We start from the raw sequence: 26,339 nt of genomic DNA on the forward strand, positions 1-26,339 counted from the left end.
TTTGAACTACTCTTGCTTTTTTGTTTGAAATTATTTTTTTAAAATTTAAAGAAAACAAAGATAGGAAACATTTTAGAGAAAAAACTGTTATGAAGTCAAAAGGAGCTCAGATTTCTGGCTTAGGTGATTTTGTGCATGTGATTCAAGTTACCAATACAGGAACCTCAAAAAAGGATCAACTTTCAAGGAAAAGCAATCTACAACAGCCTTACCAATGGAAATATTGAATCTGAAAGTGAATAGGTATTTGGAAATTTAGGTTGAGGGTGATGGTGTCACAAGAGCCCAGAACTACACACATCTTGATTTGAGTATTTTATTCATTTAGCAAATTATCTGAGAATCCACTCTATCACCATGAATGTAGAACATAAAAATTTTTAAATAAATTAGAAATGGTTGCTGCCCTTGACTCAAATCTGGTAAGAGAATCTAACTCTGGGCAAAGGGTAGCAACTGGAGGAGATATTTCAGGAGGACAATGGGTTCATTCTCAATCTTAGCTACACATTAGAATCACCTGAGGAGCTTTTCAACACCTGAGTGCCCAGTCCACACTCAGGATGGGATCCAAGCATTACTGTTGCTTAGACTCTCCGGGTGATGCCAATGTGCAGCCAAGATTAAAGGAACAGCGGCTCTACTCAGAACACCTAAGATTCTCTTCCTTTTAAAAGGGAGGTAATGGTGGGGGAAGGAGCATGGAGAACAGGAGATGGAAATAAGAGAATGTGGTTGAAGGAGATTCTTCCAAATAGTTTGATGATTTATATGTTCTCTGTAAAGAAAAGGTATCAAAAGACTAAGAATAAGGATATATGAAAATAAGGTAGACAAGGGAAATGACAAGATTACAGCTGTAGAGGGTTCAAAAGGACAAAGTGAGGTTTTCTTTAAGTCTAAGAAAATCTGAACACTTCAAGAGGATCAAGGGTTCTTTTCCTACACGAGGGTACGAACCATTTGTAAAAACTAAGCATAGGTTATAGAAAATTACCTATTTTAAACACAGAATTCTAGAGAGAAAGAGAGAAAATGTTCTTCCATATAAAGATCTAAAAGAGCTAGTAAATGGAAAATAGGGTTTCTTTTTGTATATTTCCTGTTCTGTATTATTGGAAAATAAGTGGAAATGAAGGATATGGAGTATTTCTGAGCTGGGAGATTCTGTGATATTGGAGTTACTGTAAAAACAGGTAGCTGTTTCTGTCACCACAAAAAAAGAATAAGAATAAAAGAACATAAATATTTATAAATTATCTACTTGTCCTTTTAATGTTTTTACTTCCCTCATCTTTCAATCTTAAACAGCAGCAATTGCTTCTGTGACTGCTGTTTCGGAAGCCTGAATGGAAGCTCATTTCATTGCCTGCTGGGTCTGCATTTTCCAAGCCCCATTATATCAAAAGGACCAAACTATACACACAAAAATAGTGTTTTCTTATTCTTGAAATACCAATGAATCTCCTTCCATACTAGTACCTTTTTCAACTTCATTTAAGCATAGGTTTTGTCAGAAAGCCTGCTTTAAAAGTTACTTGGAATGATGAATTTTTTTTTTCTTAACAGGTTGGACATTATATTCTCATCTGTTATTGAAATATCACTCTGAATTGTCAAGGGCTATCCTATTTCACTCACCATCTTATACTTCTTTGTGTCCACCGCCCAGCACTGTGTCCCCAGCATCAAGCTTTACAGAGTAGGCACCTAATATTGATCTGTAGTCCGGTATGCCTGCTGCCTTAACGCAGTCAGTCCTTGGGGCAGCAGACAGCTCCAGGCTGCTGGGAGTGAAGACCCCGAAGGTTGTCAAATAATGAGAGTAAGAGCGTACTTATGTCTGCAGCACCTGGTTCAGGGCCTGGCACGCAGCAGATACTCAAAAGTGCTGAATCAATGAACTACAGGGTCTGCGGGGTCACTACCTGCAACCCTATCCTGCAAACGTTCGCCGAGTGGCACTCCAGGCTTCAAGGGTGACTGGAACCGGTTGGTTCTAACTTCACAGATATTGTAATTCTATGCCCTAACTTCCTTATTTCCTCTTAAATAAAGAGGAATCTGGGTCCTCTGCACTCTTAGTGTTCAGAGGTTAACTGCGAACGTGCGGACGCTTGGCGACCCCGCGGATCGCCCCGCGAGGCTCCCTGGCAAGCTGAGGGGCGGAGCTCCCGGCGCGCCCCGCGGCTGACTCTCCGCGAGCCTCCAGGGGGCGCTGTTCCCGCGAGAACCGTGATAAAGGCTCCGCCCCACGGTCGGTGCTCGCTTCCTCGTTTGGGGAGCCGGCCCCACACCTCAGGGACGCCCCCACCCCGGGTCTCGCTCGCACGCTACGGCCTGCGGCGACGTTAAAGGTGGCTATCTGGGCTCGACAGACCCAGTTTTTCGGCGGCCGCCGCAGGGCGCGCGGCCTGCTCAGAGGCGCTTGTTCTTTCGCCTCGCCCCACCCTCCTCCTCCCCCTCCTTCTCCCCTTCACGGAAACGACAGCTGCGGCGGCGGGGTTGGCGCCGCCTCCCTCCACCTACCACGTCTGCCCCCGCCGCGCTCTCCCGGAGACCCAGCCCTGTCGCGGCGCCTCCGCCTCCCCGCTAGGTCCGCCGGCGGCTCAGCCCGGCTGCCGCCCAGAATGAACATCATGGACTTCAATGTGAAGAAGCTGGCGGCCGACGCGGGCACCTTCCTCAGTCGTGCTGTGCAGGTACCGCGCTGGTGAAGGAGAAAGAGTGGCGGCGCCCGGGGAGGGTCAGGGAGGGGTCGCCCCTGCCCGGCCCGAGGCGGCGACGCCCCGGGACCCCGGCCTCGCCATTTGGCGGCTGGTCTGCCGTGGCCCCGGGCCTGGGTGAGGGGCGCGGCCTGGCACCGCTGGTCGTTCTCGCCCCCACCCCCAACTCCTGCTCAACCGCCGCTTCTGGGAAGCGAGGCGGGGTGGAGACGCGGCCCGGACCTTCCTCCAGCCGCTGGAGGACACCTTGGGTTCTCCCCGGGGCGGGGGCGTTGCCCCGCCCGCTTTTCTCATCCCGCGACACAGCTGGTGTGACCTTCCTTCCCGGCCTAGCGAAGGCCGGGCGAGTCCGGCAGGGTAACCCAGACAGACCATTCTTGCACCACCCCCACCCTTTCCTTTGGTCTCTCTCACCCTCCCCGCAGAGTCCAAGAAGGGAGTTTCCTTTTCCTTCCCCTCTGCCCAGAGAGCTGCCAACACAGTTCCCTCCAGCCCTCTCTGAGAGGACTGTCCCTGCGCTTGGCAGTCCGTGGGGCAATGGAGATCGCCTGTTGATATCCAGACTTTGCCAAGTACACTGGAAACATGGGAGTTTGGGGGTTCTCACTCATTCTCAAAATGGGAAACAAGGAGAGATGGGGGATATTCATATTGCACCCATGGTCACAGTGGAATGTTTCAAATATACTTTAAGTGAAAAAAATTCTCTGCCTCTTGGTATTCTGCAATAAAGGAAGTGTCAATGGTGAGGAACTTGGACAGCTTTCTACAGCCATCACCCACATTATGCTAACTCAGTTAAATCTATGAACAGATGAAAATTTCACGACATGGGTTATAAACAATCTGGTGTTTATGTTAATGACAGAGTAGCAACAGCATTCTCTTTTGTAAGGAGAAAATACAAATAATTTTCTAATATACATACCAAATTGGTACTAAAATGTAAATGTGTTCTATTACTTTACTACCTTCCTGGTCTCCTTTACCCTAATTTTATTGGCACATTTGATTCTACATTGCACTCTCCTTGGTAAAAGAAGGTAATAGCTGCCTATATTATGGAAAATGGGTATGTCAAGCATTTTGCTATGCTCTTGACATATTATTTTCAGTCCTTTCTGTCACTTTGCCAGATAGATATTATTAATCCCAGTTTATATGTAAGGAAGCAGCCTCTGAGAAGTTTTATAACTTGCTTAACTTGTGCAGCTAGTAAATAACCAGTGCTGTCTGACTTACTACAAGCTGCTTTCTCTTCCTGGATAAGTAGTGCAGGTTTAAGATACATAGAATAGAAGGTTGTAGCCTAGAGAGACCTTAAAGATCATCTAGTACAATCTGACCATTTCAAATGGAAAATTCCTATTATTTTGTTCCTAAATTTGCATGTTAAGTAACAAGCTAATTGCCTTAACCTTCTCTCCTTCTTCTCCTAAAATATAAGGTGAGTGATTGAGAGCCTAAAGCAAATTTTATGAGACACTTCTTTTAGACTTAACATTGATTATGGTAGAAGACTGGAGCCTTTGGTATATTTTGTTTAAGTGCTGATTGCCCGTGATGCTAGATGCTTGATGCAAATTTGACACTAGGTAATGCTGTTCTTTTAAATAGATGTGTTTCAGGTACTTACCCCACACTGCTTAAATAACACAGACAGGTTTCTCTAGAATTTAGTCTAATTTAAATTGTTGATGGGCTCAATTTTAAAAAGTAAACCTAGCAAAGCTTCTAAAAGGTGTACTTTCCAGATGAATTCAAGTACTTCTTTCAGATTTTTTAGGAAAAGATTCTTGAATTCTATTCTCATCTGTTAGCTATCAAATAATTTTCTCATCAGCCTTAAATATATAAGGGCACACTTCATGTCTGCCTGTCACTATTCTGGACATTTTTGATATAGCAGTGAATAAAATCAACAAAGTATTTGCCCTCCCAGAGCTTACCTTGTAGCAAAAACAAGCTATTAGAAAAAGCCAGAAGAGTAGGGTAATGGCAGGGTTGGTGGTATTGAGTGTGTTGTACAGATAGAATATAGTTAGGGCAAGTCTTTCTTGTAGAGTGAAATTCAAAGAGCCCTCAAGGAAGTCACACAGCCCCAGTGATTTTTTTGTTGTTGTTGTTTTTGTTTGTTTTTTTGAGGAAAAGCATTTCAGATAGAAGAAACAAGTGCAAATTGTGCAGGCTTGGGGGTTTCAGAGGTACGAGGGAAACCAGTTAGGGGACTGTGGCCTTAGAACAGGCAAAAGGTAATTTTGATTTAGATCATAGTGGTAGCCAGAGGAAGTTCAAAATCTGTCCCATATTGGCTGTCAGATTGACTCTGGGATATGAGAAAGATAAGTTGAGGATGATTTTCAGTGTTTTAACTTCAACCATTCATTAAGTAGGGAACTTTTTCAAGATAAACAGGTTTCTTTAATGTGTCCTTTTGTATTGTCATAACTATCATAGATACAAACTGAAATATGGAAAAACTTCTCTTTGAGGTTTACTTTAAAATATTTCAGAAGAAAAAACAGTTGAAACAATTAGCATAATGCTGACAGTTGATGAAAGGGAGTTATATGTTCTTGGGGTTCCATTATACTATTTTTCATTATACTGTTTTATTTTCATGTATGACATTCTCCACAATACTTTTTTTAAAAATAAAGATTAGGGGACTGGGGTTGTGGCTCAGTGGTAGAGCACTTGCCTGGCATGTCTGAGGCCCTGGGTTCAATCCTCAGTACCACATATAAATAAATAAATAAAATAAAGGTCCATTAACAACTAAAAATATATTTAAAAAAAATAAAGGTTAGGGAAAAAAAAGATGCTTCCATAAAATAACATGTAGTTTGGAATGCTGTGTGATAATTTTCACCAAAACACTGCTTTCTTATTTCAATATTTAGTCAGTAACTGAGTTCCTACTCTAAATTGAGTTGACATCAGCATGAATACCAAAGTACCACCATTCATGCTAAGAGTACTTTAAGAGCTATGCCATGACTTCATGAGCAATAAAAAATAGTAGGGAAAAAATTAAGCTTCCTAATTACTAAATAATTTCCATTCAAATCAAATGGTACTTTAAAGAATAGGCCATTCTGATAGACCAACTACCATACTTTTTTTCATTTTACTTTAAAAAGTTAAAAATTAACTTCCTTGTTTTAAAAAAAATCAGCTCAAACTATTAAAGTATGTATAAATGGATCTTACCACCACTCCATTCTCCCTTCTAAAATTTGTTCATAAACCTTAGCACTTTAAAAAGAATGTTAAGGTAGAATGTATAAAGGAGTAGGTATATTTATTCTTAACTAGTCCAACTTGGGTACTTTTTAACTACCTCGGAATAATAGAAAACAATAGTAATTTGTCCTTGCTAAATTATTTTATTATTTATCTGGTTTTTTTGTGTGTGATACTGGAAATTGAACCCAGGTCTTGGTACACTAAACTACTCTCCAGCACTGTCTTAAAATTTATTTTGAGAAAAGATCCACTTAAAATGCTGAGGCTGCCCTGTAGCTTGAGATCCTCCTATCTCCACCTACTGAATAGCTGAGGTTACAGGTGTCACCACTGTGCCAGTCTGCTAACGTCTTAATAGCCATTTATTTGTTTTCAGACTCAGTCTTTTCAGTCCAAACTTCGTTGAACATTAAATTCTTCCTTGCAATCTGGTCTTTTCTCCCACTCATATAAAAACTGCATTCTAATCATATATTTAGTTTTAATTTCCAAAATACCTTGTACTTGTCTAATTCCAGGTTTTTGTAACCCATCTTGAATGCCCTCCATCCCTTTCCTTCTTATTCTTTCTTCATGATAATAGCTTCAAGTGCATCTCAGTTATGAAGGCTTTTCAAATCACAGGAGCTTGATGTGAAATCCTGTGTCATTTTTTTAATTCTGTATGATCAGGTGACATTTTTCTTTCAGTGAACTAGCTCTAAAATTCTATAACTCTGTGGCTTTTATGCAGTATGTAAAAATTTTTAAAAAATTTTTTTAATTTAAAAAAAGTTTGTATGTCTTAAGGAATCAGCTCTGTTTCTTTCTTATTCCCCTCTCACAACATCCAGTATGGTTATCTTAGAATACTTTAGCCAAGCAAGTTATTAACCATATTTGAAATTTACTCTGAGGGACAACAAGAATCATTTACCATGTTGAATAATTTTGTTATCTCTATTAGAGTCTTTCTAACACTACCTCTGCTAACCTTGAAGTTGACTGATACCAGTCTAAAATATTAAAGTGTTCAATACAACCTATATTTATTGAGTACCTTCTAGATACTTGGCATTGAAAGATACAAAGATAAATGAGAACAAGTTACTGCCCTCAAGGACTACATAGTTTAGTACCAAAACTGGCATAAATATTTTTATTCTTTGTAGTATCCATTTTGTGAGTTATTCTTCTCTTAGTAAATCTTTTAAGGGAATAAAGGAACAAGAAATAAATAAATTTTAAATTTAGATTTGCTAGTAAAGCAAAACTTTGTTTACCTTTTTAAAAAATAACAGTGTATACTTTCTAAATATTTTTTCTTAAATTAGGCAGTTCATTTTACTTTTCTCATCTTTCCTCTAAACTGATGATTAAAGTTAATACTGTGGATTTCATGAACACTGTCTATTTTCTGAGGAAAGAAATCTTTAAAAAACAGTTTTGAAGTTGACCTTGATCTTTAGTTTATTTCCATGAGCAAGACTGTATCAGAGCTAGAGATGTGAAAATGAATATGATGATGCCACCAACTAGCTTCTGTCTGGAGTTCCAGTTTGGCCAAACAAAACTAACACTAACTTAGTGTGTGTGTGTGTGTGTGTGTGTCTCCCCCCCTCTCCCTCTCTTCCTCTCTCCCCCCTCCCCCCTCCCTCTCTCTCCCTCCTTTTCCCTCTCCCATTTTCCCTTCTCCCTACCCTCCATCCTCACCCCCTTCTCCTTCTATAATTCTGTTTTTCTTTATAAAATTTAAACTGTGATAACTTCAGCATATCTAGTAAATAAAACATGCCAGGTTCAAAATTCATACACTTTCTCATTCTGCAAAAATTCCATGTTTACTGTTACTTAAAACTGTAGCATCCTTTGGTACTATTGGTGTTAATTTAATAAACTACTAGACAGAACATAGTTTAACCTTGTGCTAAAATTTACATTTATATACTACATAAATAAGGTAATTAGAAAATCTGTAAGATTTGTCATATTGAAAGTATTTTTAAGATAATGACAAACCAAGTAATGGATATTTAAATACTTAGGAGCTTAAAACAATGACTTAGTCTTGGCTGCACTAAAATTTACCTGGGGAATCTTTTTAAAATACCCACATATAGACTGTACCCCAGTCCAATGAAATTAGAATCTTAGGTGTGGAATTGAGCATCACTTTTTTCAAAACTCCCAAATAGTGCTAAAGAGCAGCAAAAATTGAGAACCCATGGTGAGAGATCCACTTTATCATTTATTAATACATTCAGAATTTGTTATAATTTCCCTTGAAAAGTTTAGATTACTTTTAGAATTTTAGCTCTACCTAGTAATAGAGGGCGTTAACCTTTCTGTGCTCATGCCATTTCACTATAACTGAAATATTATGAAAAATTAGAGAGCTTTGGATTTGGATTTCTATGACTTATTTACATTCTGACTTTTGTTAATTGTTTTCAGAAAAGTTCTTAGTTCTTAAACTATACTGTTACTGGTTCATTGAAATGACACACAAAATTAGCTGTGCTTTCTAATTAACAGTTATCAAGAGACTACAAAGTCAGCAGTGATTTAGAACTTAAAAATGTTGAAAACCAAAATTTTTCTGAGTTAATTTTAATGTTTTAGTAAACAGGAAAGGGATCTTTAAAAAATATAGGTCTTTTGTCTTTCTGAAAAGGGTGTCATTTTTATAATTTTACATTTGTATTAATACAGTATTATTATCCCAACTAACATATAAACTCCTTGAGGGGAAGAATCACATCATATGCTGATCAGCTTAAAATAGAAGAAAATATATATTCCATAAATATTTGTATTAGTATTTTAGATCTCCCTGATTTAGTTTTGATAACTCATAATTTTCTGTAGCAAATATATTTTTAAAGTTTGAGAGAAATGTATGTATTAAATAACATTTTATTGTTAATACCACATACCTTCTGACTGATGATGGAAAATCCCCTTTAGCCTCAAAGATAAAATCGTGGAAAATATTATGTCTTTTATAATTATACATTTGGGTAATAAGACTTAAATACATCATTTCAATATAAAAGTTTAACCTTAATGTATTCTTATTGTGTGTTTCTCTGCCTTTTTTTTTTTTTCCATTAAAAGATAAAATTTAGGCTACCTTTAATTGGGTGAAAATAATTATTGAATATCATGTAAACAAAGGGCTAGAAGAGATAGATGTCCAGAACAAATACACAGGAGCGAGGAAGCACAGAATATGTGTGAACAATGGTGATAGAAATAAAAATACTAATTTCTTTGAATCAAAGTATTTAATGGAAGGGTAGTTTAGTCTAATAAGACATAATCGAAGCAGATGTGAGATTCAGTTCCAGCATTGACACCTTAGGGTCAGTGTGATTAGACATTTTGCCCAAACTTACTGATCACTAAAATTATGATTCTTAACTAAAAGATTTTTTTTGAACATCAGATATAAAAGGCACAGCTTAATGTGTGAAATTTTTTAACATACACAGAGCCCTGACATTAAGAATTCAAAAGTATAAAAAAGATGTAGTAATCTGTTTTTAAAAAGAAAACATTTAAAAACAAAAAATAAAACCACATATAATATGAATGTGAAACACAGATGTGGGTAGAGTGAAAAGTAAAATATTGGGTAGAAAGAATTTCTTACTGGAACTTAAATATTTTCTTCCTGTGAGTTTTCCTATAGAACTGCCATTTTCTAAACCTGTTTCCTTTATTCAGACCATCTCGCACATAAAGAAGAGTTCCTGATATTGTTTTGATTTGGTTTTGGCCTTCTGAATTAGATAGTAAAAACTACTTATGGTATTCATAGGACCTTACTTTGTAAGTGAATTTACATATTTTGTTTCTTTTTTGTACTTTTATAATTACAAGACTTGTTGCAAATACCCATCTTTGTTCTATTCTCCCATACTTTTTTCACTGAAGCTTATTTTTAATAAGAGAAACCTGTAAGAGCTCTGTACCTGTAAGATAAGTACCATGAGAATCTCGAAGAAAATTTTACATAATCAAGCAAACAGGCCTTTGAACTGAAGATTGAAATGTTTTATTTTCTGAATAATTATTTCTAATTGATTCTATAAAATTCTGTCAGAGAAAACTTGCCCTGAATCCTAACAGGTGGCAGATAAACGTGACTACTTAGTGACTATTTCTTTAATCACTATTATAAATTTTTTAAAGTAATTTCTAGTCTTTTTTTTTTTTTTTTTTTTTCCAGTACCGGGAATTAAACCCAGAGCCCTGCACATCCTAGGCAAGTGCTCTGTACCTTCAATTTTAGTGTTTCTAAAACATCTTTTTAGGCAAAGTTTAATGTTTCATATATTGAAAATAATAGGCCTGTAGTTTTAGACTTCTTAGATAATACTTTTCATTGTCCTATAAAACAGATCATATCTTATTATTAGAAGAGTGCTTTACACAGACTGACTTAACAAGTACTATTTTTATATTATTGAATTTTCTATTTTTAAGCTAGCGTTGGTTTTTAAATACAAATTAGGAATGTCTACAAAGAAATTACTTATTTAATATTCATAAAGGTGATGATAATGATAGTATAGAAATAGTGCAACCGGAAGACAAATATCAGCCTAAATAACCTAATCCTTCTACATCTTTATATAACTCATTTCTTATCATTAATTTGCAGGCCATTTGTTACCTGCTCAGAGATGGGATTTCTCTCTAACCATCCCTATTTCAAACTCTTTGAACTTCTCCTTCCCCTTCCTGGCCCAAGTCATACATCCCTTCCCCCAACACAGCCTTCCCTGATTCTCCTACTTCGCCCTTTCCCTGAAAAATTAATTCTTCATCTACTTTACATTCATTGTATCACTTAGAAATGTAGAATCACCTATTTTGGTCCTCTCTTCAGCAGCTTAGATCTTTGTATCCTTATTATCAAATTATTTGTTTTTTCATTTTTGTCTTTCCTCTAAAACGTTAGGTTCCTAAACAGAAATCTCATCTGTCTTGTTGGCTGCTGAAACCCATGTGCTTAGAAAGCACCTGGCACCTATATAGGTCCTTGATAAATTTTTTAAAATTTCTTTTTAGATGTTGACAGACCTTTATTTCTTATTCATTTATTTATATGTGGTGCTGAGAATGAAATCCAGTGCGTCACACAAGCTAGTCAAGTGCTCCACCACAGAGGCACAATCCCAGCCCCCTCGATAAATTTTTGTTGAAGAAATGAGTGAATAAACAAATGAATATTCTTGCTTAAGGAGAAATTTATGCAGGTATTACCAATTTTTAAAGGGCTGGATGTATCCCTTTCTCCCCTTTCTGTTGGTTGCTTTCTGGGACATATTATATCTATTAGTGGTAGTCTTTTAACATGTCATAATCCATACGTCTGTAAGATGTCTGTTGCTTAGAATCTTTAGAGATCTGTAATGACTACCACGTTCTTTTCCTAAGAATGAGGTTGTATAGTATATCCACCTGACCTTGGGATCAGAATTTGTTTTTGTCTAGTGCCCAGTTGTGGGTTACAGTACAGTGCAAGTTTTCAGGCTTAGGCAATTGCTTTAGAACTGCTATTCTCAGTTCCACCCATTGAGTTGGTCGCTAAAAGACTGACCAGGCCAGTCTGTTAAAATACCTAAAGCTTTACAAAAGCTATTAAAGCTGTTATTTCAGCTGGGCTTAGTGCCTCACACCTGTAATCATAGCTACTCAGGAGGCTGAGGCAGGATGATCACAAGCTTGAAGCCAGCCTGGCAGTTCAGCAAGATCATGTCTAAAAATGGGCTGCAGGTATAACTCAGTGATAGAGTACTTGCCCAGCATGTGCAAGCCCCTAGGTTCAATTCCCAGCACCACAGAACAAACAACTAAAAATAAACTGCTCTTATTTCTAGTCCTGAACAGGACCTTCAATAGAGATTATAAACAGAAGTCTAAAAATAGGATTCTAGAGAACCCTTCAGCTAAATACTGATAGTCAATTGAAAGTACTGATAGTCAGTTGAAAGTACAGCCTGAGGAAAAGGATGCTGAAAGAAGCAGATAATAAAACTCAGAAAATAGGACAACAGAAGAAGAAATGAGAGGTGCTAGGTGCCATAGCACATGCCTATAATCCCAGCAACTTGAGAAGCTGAGGCAGGAGGATCACAAGTCAAGACCAGCCTCAGCAATTCAGCAAGACCCTGTCTCAAAATAAAAAATAAAAAGAATTGAGGATGTAGATCAGTAGAGTGCTCCTGAGTTCATTCCCCAGTACTGGAAAAAAGGCAAAGTGATACTGTTTTGTTAGCTAGAAATGAGTCATGACTGAGTGTAGAATTAGTGCTGGTAATGTGCCTATGTTGAAATGGGTGAAAACCACATATTCTAGGAAAATTATATATGATAAACAGCCTGAGTCATCACCTCTACTTTTAATTAAAAGTATTCAGAAGTTCACAATAAGATCTACACAGAAATCTTTTTTCCTTTTTATTATTGCATAGGCAGTGCTACCTTCCCTCAAACAACAACACAATAATAAAAGTTGCAGTGTTCAGTATGATTAACAACATTTTATGATTAAAAAAAAAAACTACCTCCACAGTATGAACAGGATATGTACAAAAAATAGTCTGTAAATGAATAGGTGTGACATATCATGAAGAAACAAATGATTTTCTCCAAAATGTCCCATGAAAACCTATCTAACTTGGGTGTGATTAAAGTGCTAATAATACTTAAACCATATAAACAGCCCTTTTAAAATTTAAATTAAAAACAATAATTACCAGGCACTGAACAGAGCGATTTACATAGTGTTATTCAGTCCTCAAAACACTATAAGATGTGTATTGTCTCTCTTTTACAATAGAGGATACTAATAAAAAAGTATTCAAAATGTTGCTCAGGTCACAGTTTTAGTGGTCAGGATCTGAATTCAGATCCATCTGATTCAGACTTCTTAGTCCTTTCCTTATGCTGCCTACCTTTATAGGTAAGAAATATTTGTATACCAAGCAGTATGATAGATTTTCTACAGAATTCACACCATACATTCTAACGGAACTACTCATAGCTATGGGGTCAAGTCATTATAAATGGTACGGTAGAGGATATGGATAAATTTACCAAGGGGCAAAAAAAAGCATTTCATAAGCAATGGCATACAGACAAACCTGGAATACATTTATTTGTTTGGATTTGAGTTTGCTTTTTACTTATTGATAATAGTTTCCTTACACTTATTTGAAGTATATTTATTTCATTTTTTTATGTGTAATCACAGTTCACAGAAGAAAAGCTTGGCCAGGCAGAGAAGACAGAATTGGATGCTCACTTAGAGAACCTCCTTAGCAAAGCTGAATGTACCAAAATATGGACAGAAAAAATAATGAAACAAACTGAAGTATTATTGCAGCCAAATCCAAGTAAGAGAGGTGGGGGAGGATGGGGTAATGCTGGGAAATGATATTGACCAAATTATATTGTTGTATTTTATGCATGTATGAATATGTAATAACAAATTCCATTATTATGTACAACTATAATACATCAGTTTTTAAAAGGGGGGGGACAAATCCAAGTAAGAGATTTTTATATCTTACTTACCTTAAGCGCTGTTGGGTTTTTTAATGTTGAAAACAGATTTTTTTTGATTATGGTTAGAGTCTGTGGTTATTTTCGTGCATACTTTGGGTGAAGAAGAAATGATAAACACTTTTGTGTACCTTCTAACAAATGTATAAAAAACATTTTTTAAGCTTTTGTAGAGTACTCTTGAAACCTCAATTTCAGGCACTGGCTTTGAATTTGAAGAGCTGTGAGGGGCTGAAATGATAAATACATTTTCCTTTTCCATCTAGGAGTTATCCTAAACAGTTAAGGGAAAGTTATACAGAAGCTTAAAAGTACCAGTTTTTTATATTTATTTTACATTTTCAGATAAATTATGCATATTTCACTATATAATCCTTGCAGATTTTATGCCAAATTGTTTTGCAAAAATGGGGTGTGTCCAGTATGTGAATTTTTTTTAAAAATTATGCCAGTGTAATTTAAAAATTATTTTTTACCTAACTGTCTTTGGTGCAAAATTAAGATGCAGGGAATACTTGTGAATACACATTAATGTGATAGTGATGATTATGTATTTGAAATATGATATCAGACAACTGATTTTTCAGATCACTTATATCAACCTTGCCAGTACTTAGGTGTTTGTTGCATGAAACTCACAAAGTTAGCCTCTGTCCAATGTAGCCTAGCTAATTAGATGTGGAACATAAACTAGAACCAGGGATACTTAATCCTATTCTTTTCACTGTAAGCTTTACATATCACTAATGAAAGACAAAGGCAATAATGCGTGCTTTTCTTCTCTTTTCCCCAGTGCTGTTGTGACCATGTTGTGAAATGCCATAAGTTTTTTTAGATACTAACTTACGCTTCAAGTGGTATAAAAATATTAGTAATCCTTTGCCATTTTAGTTAAATTGTAGTGACCTTTTAAAATAAGCCTTTTATACCTTGAATGAGGCCTATTTTCTTTAGACATTGTGTGACATTTCTTATTCATTTAAGGTTATTTAAATTATATATACCATATCACTTTTTAAAAGTAGTGTGTAAAAATATGTTACATTATAGCAGAATTGCCTACATTATTTAAGATTTTATGACCTATTGAATGGCCCACTAAACCAAAGCAGTTATTTTTGATATAGCAAATGTTTTATTAACTAAATGAAATAATATAGGTTTTAAACTTTTGACTACATAGGTAAAAAAACAGTCAAAACTAAGAAGCAGAAGATGAAATTCTGAAATTGTTATCATGTCTTAAATGATTATTTTGCAATGACTCAGATTTAACTAGATTTTAAAATTCTGCTTAAAAACTTCTGATTTTGCACCAGAATCTACCACAAAAGCAAGTATTAATTGTAACATCCTTTAATAGGTATATTTTATTTTGACCCTTTTGCCAGCTTCTGAAGTATTTGTTACTGGTTCAACTCATTCTTGGAATATCTTCCAACTATATAGGAATCTCTATAAGGTGCTTACAAGGAACCTATTTGACTTGACTTCAGATTGTAATTCTAGTTTATACTTAATTACTATTTCTAGAAACTTCTACCATGTTTACATTTAGCCCTAAAATACCTAGCAAGGTGATTTCTTTAGTGTTATATATTACCCTATAGAAGTGTTTATTCAGCTTTTACTATTTTTTTCCCTCTTTCCATTTATACTAATGTTCTATTGCTTTGACCTTTGTAATTTAAACTTATTTTCAATGGCGAAATCTTTGAAGTGAATACATGCCCCTGTGTATGACCTATATTACCTGTGTACTTCAAACATAAATACACTAAAGCCATGGTTTCATATTGCTGATCTGTCTATATTCTATTCCAAACCTGGATTATTCTTTTTCTTAAGCTCCTGTGTCTATATTTAGACTCTGCCAAGAGTGAGTACATGCTCATGCTTAATGTGTCAGATGCAATTCTTCAGTACTTTTAGATTCTCTATGTCCTTATTTTCCTAGTTGAGAAGTCCTGGTTTTGAAATTATGAATATACATGCAGAGATTAAAATGCTAAAAATAGGGCAAGGGCCACTTTACTAGATATTAAGTACTATCAATTTTCTTCTGAAACAAAATCCCGTAATACTCAATAATTATTTTAGCTTTATTGTAAAATGTTTTTGTGCCAAAATATTTCATCAGATTTCTAAAATAGAAATTTCTTAGAGCTATATAATTCTCTAACATCTAAATAAAAAATTATACATGAAGATATGTACTTGAATGCCAACTTCATATTAAGAGGTAGTAAATAACTGGTAGGAAACAAAACAATCTCTTAAATAGTTTTGCTCTTTTGAAATCATTGATGTTAACCTTTCTCCTAGATGCCAGGATAGAAGAATTTGTTTATGAAAAACTGGATAGAAAAGCCCCAAGTCGTATAAACAACCCAGAACTTTTGGGACAATATATGATTGATGCAGGGACCGAGTTTGGCCCAGGAACAGCTTATGGTAAGAAAAAAGCAAAAAGTTTTGATAATAAATATCTCTACATTTAGATTTTTGCTACTTAAGAGATATCATTAACATATAGTAGAGTCAGTTTTAATTTCAAATTTATTACGTTAAAATTTTGAAGTCAGACATATAGGTAACCTATAAATATGTTCAGTTTAATATTTAAGCATATGTTTACTCAACCATAAAGAAGACTGGAATTATGGCATTTGCTGGTAAATGGATAGAAATAGAGAGCATCATGCTAAGTAAAATAAGCCAGGCTCAGAAACTCAAGGTTGATTATTTTTCTCTCATATGTGAAAGCTAGAGTGAAATAAAGGGAAGGAGGAGGGAAGGACAGGTATCATAAAGATCTAGGGAAGATCAGTAGTGTAGAAGGAGATTAGGAGGGAATGAAGAGGAAGAGGAAAAGGGAGGAAATTCAAAATGAATTCTTAAAAGAATCATGTGCATATACCAATATGCCACAGGGAATTTCACCTTTATGTTTAAGTAGAAAGAACCAATCAAAAGTAAATAGCTAAACTGGGCATGGTGGTGCATGCCTATAATGCCAGCTACTCAGGAGGCTAAGACAGGAGGATTGTAAGTTCAAGGCCCTGTCTCAAAATTCAAAATTTAAAAAAAGGGTTAAAGATATAGCTCAGTGGTAATGCACCCCTGGGTTAGATCCCCAGTACCAACAATAGATAAATGAATGGATGGAGGGGTGAAAGGTAAATCAGTAAAGAGAAGGGGTTGGAGAGGGGTCGTGAACTGAAATTGAATTCCATGCATGTATGATTTTGTTAGGATGAATACAACTACTGTGTATAATATTCTAATTTTTAAAAAATTTAAGCATATATTCAGAGAATTCATATTTTTTTAGTTCTAAGAAACTGAAGAGTTCTTCCCTTGTATTCCCAGTAATCTTATAACACCTGTCATAATACATTTGTTTGTTATTATGGTTATGCATGATTTTTTAAGCTGTCTTGAGATCTTTTTATTTCCTATTAAAGGTACTATACACACAGTAAATGTTAGAACAAACACTAGTGCTTTTGTTAAAATTTTGCAATAATATCAGTAAGCAAAAAAATGTTAGCAGTGGTTATTTCTAGATGTTTGGATTACATTTCATTTTTTTTCTTCATATATTTCATATTTTCTGTAGTTGTGTTTTACAGTAAAGTCAGCTTTATTTGTTGTACTTTTTAAATGTACAACTGTGAAGCTCAAAAAAAGTTACACATCTGAGTGACAGCTCAAAGTTATACATCTTTATTTTAGTCAGATCTAATATTCTCATAACATGAGTCTATTCAGATCTCTATAACTTCCTTTACCTGTTGTTTATGGCTAATAATTTTCTTAAGACTACTGCAAGAAATTGATCCTTATTTGAATGTGAAATGGTAGGTAGATTAAATTAATTTCCACATGTAGTTCTGACTTATAAAAAACTCCTAAATTCTAGGATATTGTGAATTTTAGGTTTTAGTAGTTTCTCTATGTCAGAAAGAAATAACCTAAATACTGTGTAAGACCATTAATACATTTCATGGCTTTTTAGGTGTACAACATTGAAATATTTACATTGTATTTTTTCAAAATCTAATTCTCTCAGAAGCCTGACAATCCTTAAAACTTTTTAAATCAGTTATTAATAACTTAATTTTTAGAAAAACTCTGTGTGATAAACATGTTTTATTGCCTATTTATACTGGGATCATATAAGTATGTGAAGGAGACCTGGCCCATTTCTTTCATGGAGCTGAAGGCCTAGTAGAGCATGAACATTATAAAGGCTTTTAGATTTTTTAAGATGTTGATCTCTTTGCACCTCTTAGTAATTCAGGTGAATATGACCTGATTGTTGGAATTGGGTTTTGAAATCCAATTATTTGGTAAATGATAATAGCTAAAAATTAAGTATTCCAGTCATTGGGTTAAGCACCATACAGTATATATACTTGTGTATTTCAGTAAATCCTTATTTATAATGTAAATTCTTTTATCTCCATTTTAAAGACAAATTTGAGGCTTGAGGAGGTTGAATAATTTATGCATGATCACACAGCTAATAATTCAAATACAGATCTATCAGAGACAGATGGATTATTATGCTATATGCTATTATGCTGTATTACCTTCCTTACCAATTAGATCTAATCTCATTATAAGAATTAAAATATACAGAGCCAAAACTTATTAGAGCTAAAACTGGGAGTAGAACTCTGATATTGGGGTTCCCTTTCTTTCTCCTCTAATTTCTGCCCCTGCCTTTCTATTCTACTTACCCTATTTAAATATCATGGAGTGATGTAAATATTATTAGTTATGTAAGTGCACAGATATAGAAGCAAAATAAATTGTGACTTTGATCTACTTGTTAAAATATTGTAAGCTTTATATTTTTTTAAACTTTTCTGAATTGTGACCATAAATATTTTTTGGCATATATTAACTCTTTAGTACCATTTGGTAGAATTTGTGCAGTTAACCATGGTATGATAGGGAATAATCTTTTGTCTATTTCATTTATGTATTTATCCTAAATTACTTTAAAATAAATGTGTTAGTTAATTGTTTGATTTTACTAAAGTAAACAAGTGACAACTAACTTTTAAGCAGATTAAATTGGTAATTTATTCTTATGTGATTTTTAATTTTATGACATTGGTAGACACTGGTTAAAAAAAAACCCCTTTTTTCTTTGCAGGTAATGCTCTTATTAAATGTGGAGAAACACAAAAACGAATTGGAACAGCTGACAGAGAACTGATTCAAACATCAGCCTTAAATTTTCTCACTCCTTTAAGAAACTTTATAGAAGGAGATTACAAAACAATTGCTGTGAGTTGGAAAATGTTCTTTTTAGTAAAATAATTTAGGTTTATGCTTAAAGTTTTCAATGAATAATTTTTCCTCTTAATGGCCATACATGTAAACAGATTGGAAAACTTAAATATTCTAGGTAAGGTATCTATTCACCAGGATACACACAGCTAAACCAAAATAAAAGAATATTAGTAACTTTAGCTTCATTTTTTGCGTGTCTTACATTATTATTGATATATTTACATTCATTCTTATTGATGACCAACATCAAAATCTATCAGAGTTCCTGAAATAGAGAAATATGGTATAATGTATAACCATAGTGTAGTTATATAACTAACTAGAAACCTAATTATTGGAAGGTATGTTTCTGGCTATTATACTCTTCTCTTTATGCTGTATTCTTAGAAATATATTATCTTTTCACACTACTGGGTTTAATTGCTGAAGTATAAACCAGTAAACACTTTCCAAACCTAATCTGTTAGTCTATATCTTTAGTTTATTTAGGGATGGAGAGTGAAGATCTTGGTGAATATTTTTCCTAAGACTTTTGGGGGCTGGGTTTGTGACTCAGTGGTAGAGTGCTCACCTAGCACATATGAGGCACTGGGTTCAATCCTCAGCACCACATAGAAATAAATAAAGAAAATTAAGATATTAAAAAAAAGACTTGTAGGACTACTCTTTATTGTAAACACAACACAAACTTTAGTTAGCAGATTTTTTTCTTTCAAAACATTGTAGAAATTTTCAACGTTTATAGTGGATTTGTCTGTGTAAACAAGTATTTGGTCTGAGACAGAAGAACCAACTTGAAATATGATTTTAAAGATATTAACTTCTCAGTAGGATAAAATTTTATGTGTAGAATCTAAGAATTAATAAAAGATTGAATTATAATAAACTTTATTATACAAAAGCTTAAAATTAAGCAATTCTGAGATACTAAGTAATGAATAACAATTCATTCTATTAATTTGAAATTCCATTTTGGAATAGGATTGCATTCAGTGCTGTGATACATGAAGAACAACCTGCTTAGACTGGGAACATAGCTGACTGGTAGAACATTTTTGCCTACCACACCCATGATCCTGGGTTCAATTCCTAGTACCACAAAAAAAAAAAAAAAACCCAAACACAGAAAAATAGCCTGCCGTGCCCAATCCCTAAGGTAGATCACATATATAAGACATCAGGGAACCTTGCCCAGTATTTGTCTTTCCTTTACCACAGACCCTTCCTTGATAATCTGTCTAACTGTTTGAAATGGAGTTTATCAGCCTAGCATTTTGGGCAGAGTAACTCTGTAGTGGGAGCTGTACTACATTATGGGATGTTTAACAGCATCCCTGCTTTCTACTCAATAGATATCAATAACACCCCCCCAATTGTGAAACCAAAAAGATATTACCAAATATTTCCTGTGGGTGGGAAGAGGACAACTTATAAAATATTAAAACTTATATTTCTTTGTTTCTATATTCTATGTCATCTTTCCTGGATACCCCAGATTCTAAAATGTCTTGGTCATTTTAAAATTGAAAATCATTTTTTTAAAGAGTCATATACCTGATCACTGTGTGTGTATGTGATGCTGGGAATTGAACTCGGTGCCTCACACATGCTAGGCAAGTACTTTATCACTTAGCTACATCTCCAGCCCTGATACCTGGGAGTTTTAAAAGCAGATTTATAATCATAGATCTTTATCAGATGGTGCATGTATTAAATGGAAAGGAATATTTTAAATATGTATACTTGTACTAGATTTTGACATCTTGAGTATTTTTTCTTTTCTGTGTTTACAGAAAGAAAGGAAACTATTACAAAATAAGAGACTGGATTTGGATGCTGCAAAAACCAGACTAAAAAAGGCAAAAGCTGCAGAAACCAGAAGTTCAGTAAGTAATTTTTTTCTTTTTAATTAAAAAAAAAAAAAATGTTTAGATTAACAACTTTTAAAATATTTTACAAATATACCAGGCAAGATACAGACTATCCTTAGGAATAGAATATGACTTTTTGGTCTTGTTTTTATATTTTCAAACAAATTTATCAGAATTAATAATCCTGGTCAATCCAGAGTAGTCATATCAAGAACATTATTCAGCAGTACAGCTCTTGCTAAAAACCAAAAATTATTATACCTTCTTTAAAACTGTGTCATGTTCTATAAATATCCTCAGTGTGATGACAAATTTGTATTTATTTAGATTTATTAAGACTAATTAAGATTGTATTTATTTAGATTTATAGATTTATTAGAAAATAGCAAAAAAAAAAAAAAAGAGGTAATTAAGATGAGAATGAATCAAATTTGGGAATACTTAATGTAGCTTAAAATTAAATGGATTTCCTTCCTACATCTGACTCATACTGACCAAAGGAACTGTCACCAAGAATAGTTCCAAAGGGATTTAAACAATGGCATCATGGACTCCTAGGTGGCTATTTTGAAGGTGAGAAAACCCATTTAGATAAATAAGTTCTGGTATATTTTTTCAGAAAAAACAAATTTCAGCATCCCTTTTTTAACTGAGTAGCTATAAAATGTTATAATTTACTGATATATTAAATACAATAATTTGATTCAGCATCCCTTTTTTAACTGAGTAGCTATAAAATGTTATAATTTACTGATATATTAAATACAATAATTTGATGATTTTATACATCACTTTCTTAAAAGGATTCGTTTGTAAGCTTTTTTAGTTAATCTGATAGTTATAATGTCTACTCTATTTCCATCCCAAAGTTTTAAAAATTTAAATTGAAATTGAAACACATTTAAGATATGGGATAGCTAATGTTCTTAATTTGAGCAACGGAATATGTTAAGAGGTATGATGCTTCCATCTCACTACCACGACCACCAGTGATTCTCATTGCCTAAATGAGCTTAATGAGCCTATTATTACAGTGCTAGTACAAGTCTTATAGTTCTCTCTTTTTAAGAACAATAGGTTGAGAATTAGAGTGAAATTTAAAAGAGATAACTTGGTGTTAGTGATGTCTTGTGATACCACCCCAATACCTTTTATGAGCAGTGTAAGTTTTTCTTACAGGATTCTTCTTTTAGGTTTTGTATTAGATTTTGTATTCACTTTGATTTTCACTTCAATTTATTATGACATCATCACCATAAACAACATTACTTCCCTAACAGACTATATACAGAATTAAAATTTTTAAAATGAATACTACAGATGGCAAGAGACCCTAAATTATTAGTTTGTAGTTGCTAGTATTGAACTTACGTAGTAAAATATAAAATGGTTTTTAAGATACTAATTTCATAATCAGAAAAAAAAATTGAGATTAAACAAAGTTCATTTAAATAAATGTCATAACTAGAACAGAATTTTTTTGTTTAAAACACCTGCATTTGCCCAGTGATGGTTGTGGAATAAGAAAAGCATTGTCAAGTTTCAGTACAAAACTTTTAACAAACACTATTATAGGATATTGATAGTCTGCTTTTTTACTGGAAAAGTGTCAGGAAGCACTTAGATTTAACAGTATCCAAAGTCCTTTTTATTCTCAACTATTTTACCACTCTTTTAAGATGTATAAGAACTAAATATAATAAACAAATTTTGAGAGATGATTTCTTTTGATACATCTAGGAAATATGTTGGCAGTTTTTCTGTGCATTATATTTTTAAGGACCAAATTTTTCCCATGGAAATTTGTTTAAAATTAAAATGATTTAAATGGCATAAATCCAGCAATTTCATTTATATACTGATTTTCTAGAATTTCTTTATTACATAAAATTTATCTGTTGCCAAATATTTAAATTATTAGTCAAGACAAAAATTCATGTTTCCTGGTTTTCATTTTTTCCATGAGATAATCAACTTATATTCAATAATAAGTCTGAATATTGTGTATTAGAAAAGTTCTCTTAGTTTACTACATTAAATACTTATGGCATGCCTGTATTTGGTGATTCTTTTGAATCCACACCCAACCCCCTATTTTTCTTTCATTGACTAATACAGAATAAAAACCACTAAGGGATTTAGATTTACTTTTTTTTTTTTTTTTTTTTCCTTTGACACATTGGTTTCTAGTTGGTAACTGAAGAAGTTAATTTAACCTCAGACTTTGATTTCACTGCTTTATAAATTTACATAGATTATTTGGTGACTAGTTAGTCCTGTACTTGAGATTTTTTTTAAATTCATTTACTAGTTTCCTGTGACCTTTTTTTAAATTCTGTATTTATTGAGTGCTAATTTTGTACAAGGTACTGTTCTGAGGAGGAGTTGTAGATAAATAAACAGTTCATAATCTAATATAGTAAACTTTTTGATGATTTAGCCCTTAAAAGGAAAAAAGTCTGCCTGTAACCAATATTGCTCCTTTACTAACTTCTGTTTGACTGTTAGCTTGTTGAAGAATGGTAAAAACAATATCAAATGCATTTCTTAAAATATACCAATTGAGCAAGAAAGAGAAAACCTACTTTGTTTCAAAGAATTGAAATTGTTTGCAAATATAATAGAATTTATGTCTTGAGAAACAAGGACACAACATATAATTAATGCTTTTAAATTTTAAGGCACCTATATTAATTAATATAGTCTTAGTCTAATATAAACTTTGTAAAAAATTATTTCAGAGTTTCATTAATAGGAAGGAAAAAAAAAAAAAACTGGTTTCAAAATTCTCTAGCATGTAGAGGTTTGGACCTCTGATATTTTGGGGCATACAGATTTAATGGAAGACTTCCGGAGGTCAAAATTTAATTTAAAATATGACAGTTTTTAAAGTGATGCTTTTCCTAAAATGATTCTGATTTAAAATTAAGCATCAACCATTTTTTCATCTTAATCTTTTAGAAAAATTGAATAGTTACCACTACATGAAATTTCATAGAATAAGTGTAGTTGGATTTTTTAAATAGAAGGAACAATTTTTATCAGTTAATACTTGTTTAGTGTGTGCTTTATTGTACAGAAGTAATTTGTTTCACTTTGTTCATTGGTATAATGTGTTCTTTGTCTCTTACCTATGCACTTAAGCAACTAAACTCAGCTCGCCTTGAAGGAGATAATATTATGGTAAATTTCTCTTACATGCTCAACTTCCTGCATGTAAAATGGCTGAAGGTTTGTTGGCCTACTGTGTTTTCTACATCTTGAATAAAGTGCCTTCTCTTGCTATTAGTTACATGTATAAATCTAGAGTAAAGCCACACATTCATAATGTATAGGAAAAAGTACCAGCTGAAGTGATACTGGATCTTGAAGAAAAGACACTGTATGTTCTAATTGCCAAATATATGGATTATGCCAAATACAGATTTTAGAATAATAGGTATGTAGTACTTTTTGAAAACCAGTAAAAGATGCTAACTTAAGCTAGCACTTCATATTTTCACTTTTGTCAAAGAAAACTAACAAAATTTACCTTAGAGAAAAATTAAGGTATACAAATTGACTTTTGCTTCTCAGTAACTTCATTGTTTACCTTTTTGTTACCCAAACTCGAGGTACTGTTTTCCTCTGCCATTCCAGGATTAGCCATTCCAGGTATTCCTATAGGCCAGGCCCGTTCCACATCCAGTACTAACTCACTTAAGAAAATTTAAAATGGTGATAACTTGGGACAAGAATACAGATGAAAACTGTTTTATAATTTCCAATTTCCTCAATTTGGGGAAATTTTTGAGAAAAGGTTTTAATTTTGAAATAGGTAGTTGTGAGATGAGCATAGCCAAATAACTTATACATATTAGACCAATGAAACTTTGTAGGGCTTGGCATTATACTCCTAGATACATTATTTCTAGTAGAAGTGATTAGAAATCTGCAGTACAGTTAATAAATTGGCAACTAATTGATTTTTTTTATTTCATTAGCATTGAACTAAAAGCAGGGGGAAAAAATGTGTTTTTGTTTGTTTAGTTTTTTCCTTAAACTCTAATTATTGAAGCCCTGGCTAAATTATGGCTTTCCTTAGATAGCAAGAGAATGCATTTCCGTTGTCCTATCTATAGGTAAATGAAAACTGTGAAAGTATTTTAGTCATTGCTTATTTAGTATATAAATTATAGGTTTTCTTTTGTCTTCAGTAAAAATATCCTCCTAAACAATTAATGAGTATTTGTTTCATTTATTGAACATTTGTTTTACTACTATATCATCTACTTATAGTAAGATATATTTAACTCTGATAATTTTAAATTTATTAAGTTTGTTGTTTCTCCCCCAAAAAAGTTATTTTGTGGCATTCAGTGACCCTTTATCCTTGCTTTATTTTTAATTCCTAAAATTTTAGAATTTATCCTGAAAGAGAAATTTATTTTGTTTGTTTCCCCCAAAAAACAGTTATTTTGTAGCACTCATTGACCCTTTATCCTTGCTTTGTTTTTAATTCCTAAAATTTAGAATTTATCCTGAAAGAGAAATAAGAAATCTTTTAGTCCAAACCTCTCATTTTATAGATGAGAAAACTGAAACTAAGGCAAGTCAGATGTTCACAATTTGGCAAAGTTGTTATTCTTATAAATTTATATAGAACTAACATAAGATTTAAAAATCATTAGTATTGATTCATATAAAAGGCATATTTTCACAATATGTTAAGCTGTACTGATTTAATTACTACTGTGTTTAATTTGTTAATGCCATTTTAGAAAAAGGAGAGTATGCCATTTGGATTAAAATATTTACATTTTTCTATACTAAGTAGTTGTAGAAAATGTTAAATTCCAACTTTCTTTCATGCTGTATATTTTTCTCTTAATTTTTAATGCTGGCTAGATTTGGGCAGAGGAAGTGACAAAAGTAAGTAAATTATTATTAACTACAGAATTATGAAAGAAAAGTTTATTTGCCTTGGACTGGGGATGTAGCATAGTGATAGAATGCTCGCCTAGTATGCAAAAGACCCTGGGTTTAATCCCCAGTACCACCAAAACAACAACAACTTAATTGCCATTCATTCAGTAAACATTTATTAGGTGACAACCATGGGTCCATCACAGTCTGTTACTGTATCTTTATTTTTTTTTTTTAATTTTTTTTAGTTGTCAATGGACCTTTATTTATTTATTTGTTTGTTTATTTATTTATGGTGCTGAGAATCAAACCCAGTGCCTTACACATGCCAGGGAAGCACTCTACCACTGAGCCACAACCCTACCCTATGTTACTGTATCTTTTTAAATCTGAAAATTATGGAAATGCTCTGGTCTATTTGGCTAACAGCAGCTCTATAGAGTAGTAGAACAATGCTGTGGAGATGTGATTTGCACACATAATGATAAATCCTAGATACCTGTTAATTAAATAGTTATCTTACAGTGCCTTGCTACAAGACAGATACTTGATTTATTCATTGATAATTTTTTCTAATGACACATTTTAAAATATGATGCATAATTAACACCATTTCCTTTATCTTCAGAGAAGTGAATGTATCAAGTCTCACACACACAACTTCTAGGTAACTGAAGCTTGTTCTCTTCAGCACTAAAGCTAGTTTTGCTTTCACTTTAGT

At 33.7% G+C, this 26,339-nt stretch overlaps 1 protein-coding gene across 4 annotated transcripts in view; it reads left to right on the forward strand.

Annotated features, from left to right (window-relative positions):
- The first annotated feature begins 2,295 nt into the window (after positions 1 to 2,295).
- Positions 2,296 to 26,339, forward strand: part of SH3GLB1 (SH3 domain containing GRB2 like, endophilin B1) — a 42,362-nt gene continuing 18,318 nt past the window's right edge. The window contains exons 1-7 of one of the 4 annotated variants that reach the window (XM_079139835.1): positions 2,296 to 2,702; positions 13,222 to 13,363; positions 15,858 to 15,986; positions 18,703 to 18,836; positions 20,636 to 20,728; positions 23,858 to 23,944; positions 25,601 to 25,624. In XM_079139835.1, coding sequence (XP_078995961.1) covers positions 2,631 to 2,702; positions 13,222 to 13,363; positions 15,858 to 15,986; positions 18,703 to 18,836; positions 20,636 to 20,728; positions 23,858 to 23,944; positions 25,601 to 25,624 — 681 coding nt within the window. In that variant the 5' untranslated portion in view covers positions 2,296 to 2,630. The remainder of the gene's footprint in view (positions 2,703 to 13,221; positions 13,364 to 15,857; positions 15,987 to 18,702; positions 18,837 to 20,635; positions 20,729 to 23,857; positions 23,945 to 25,600; positions 25,625 to 26,339) is intronic. The other 3 variants (XM_079139836.1, XM_079139837.1, XM_079139838.1) reach the window with 3 other exon arrangements.

The sequence above is a fragment of the Sciurus vulgaris genome, assembly GCF_902686455.1.
Source record: "Sciurus vulgaris genome assembly, chromosome: 1".
NCBI classification, from domain to species: Eukaryota; Metazoa; Chordata; class Mammalia; order Rodentia; family Sciuridae; genus Sciurus; species Sciurus vulgaris.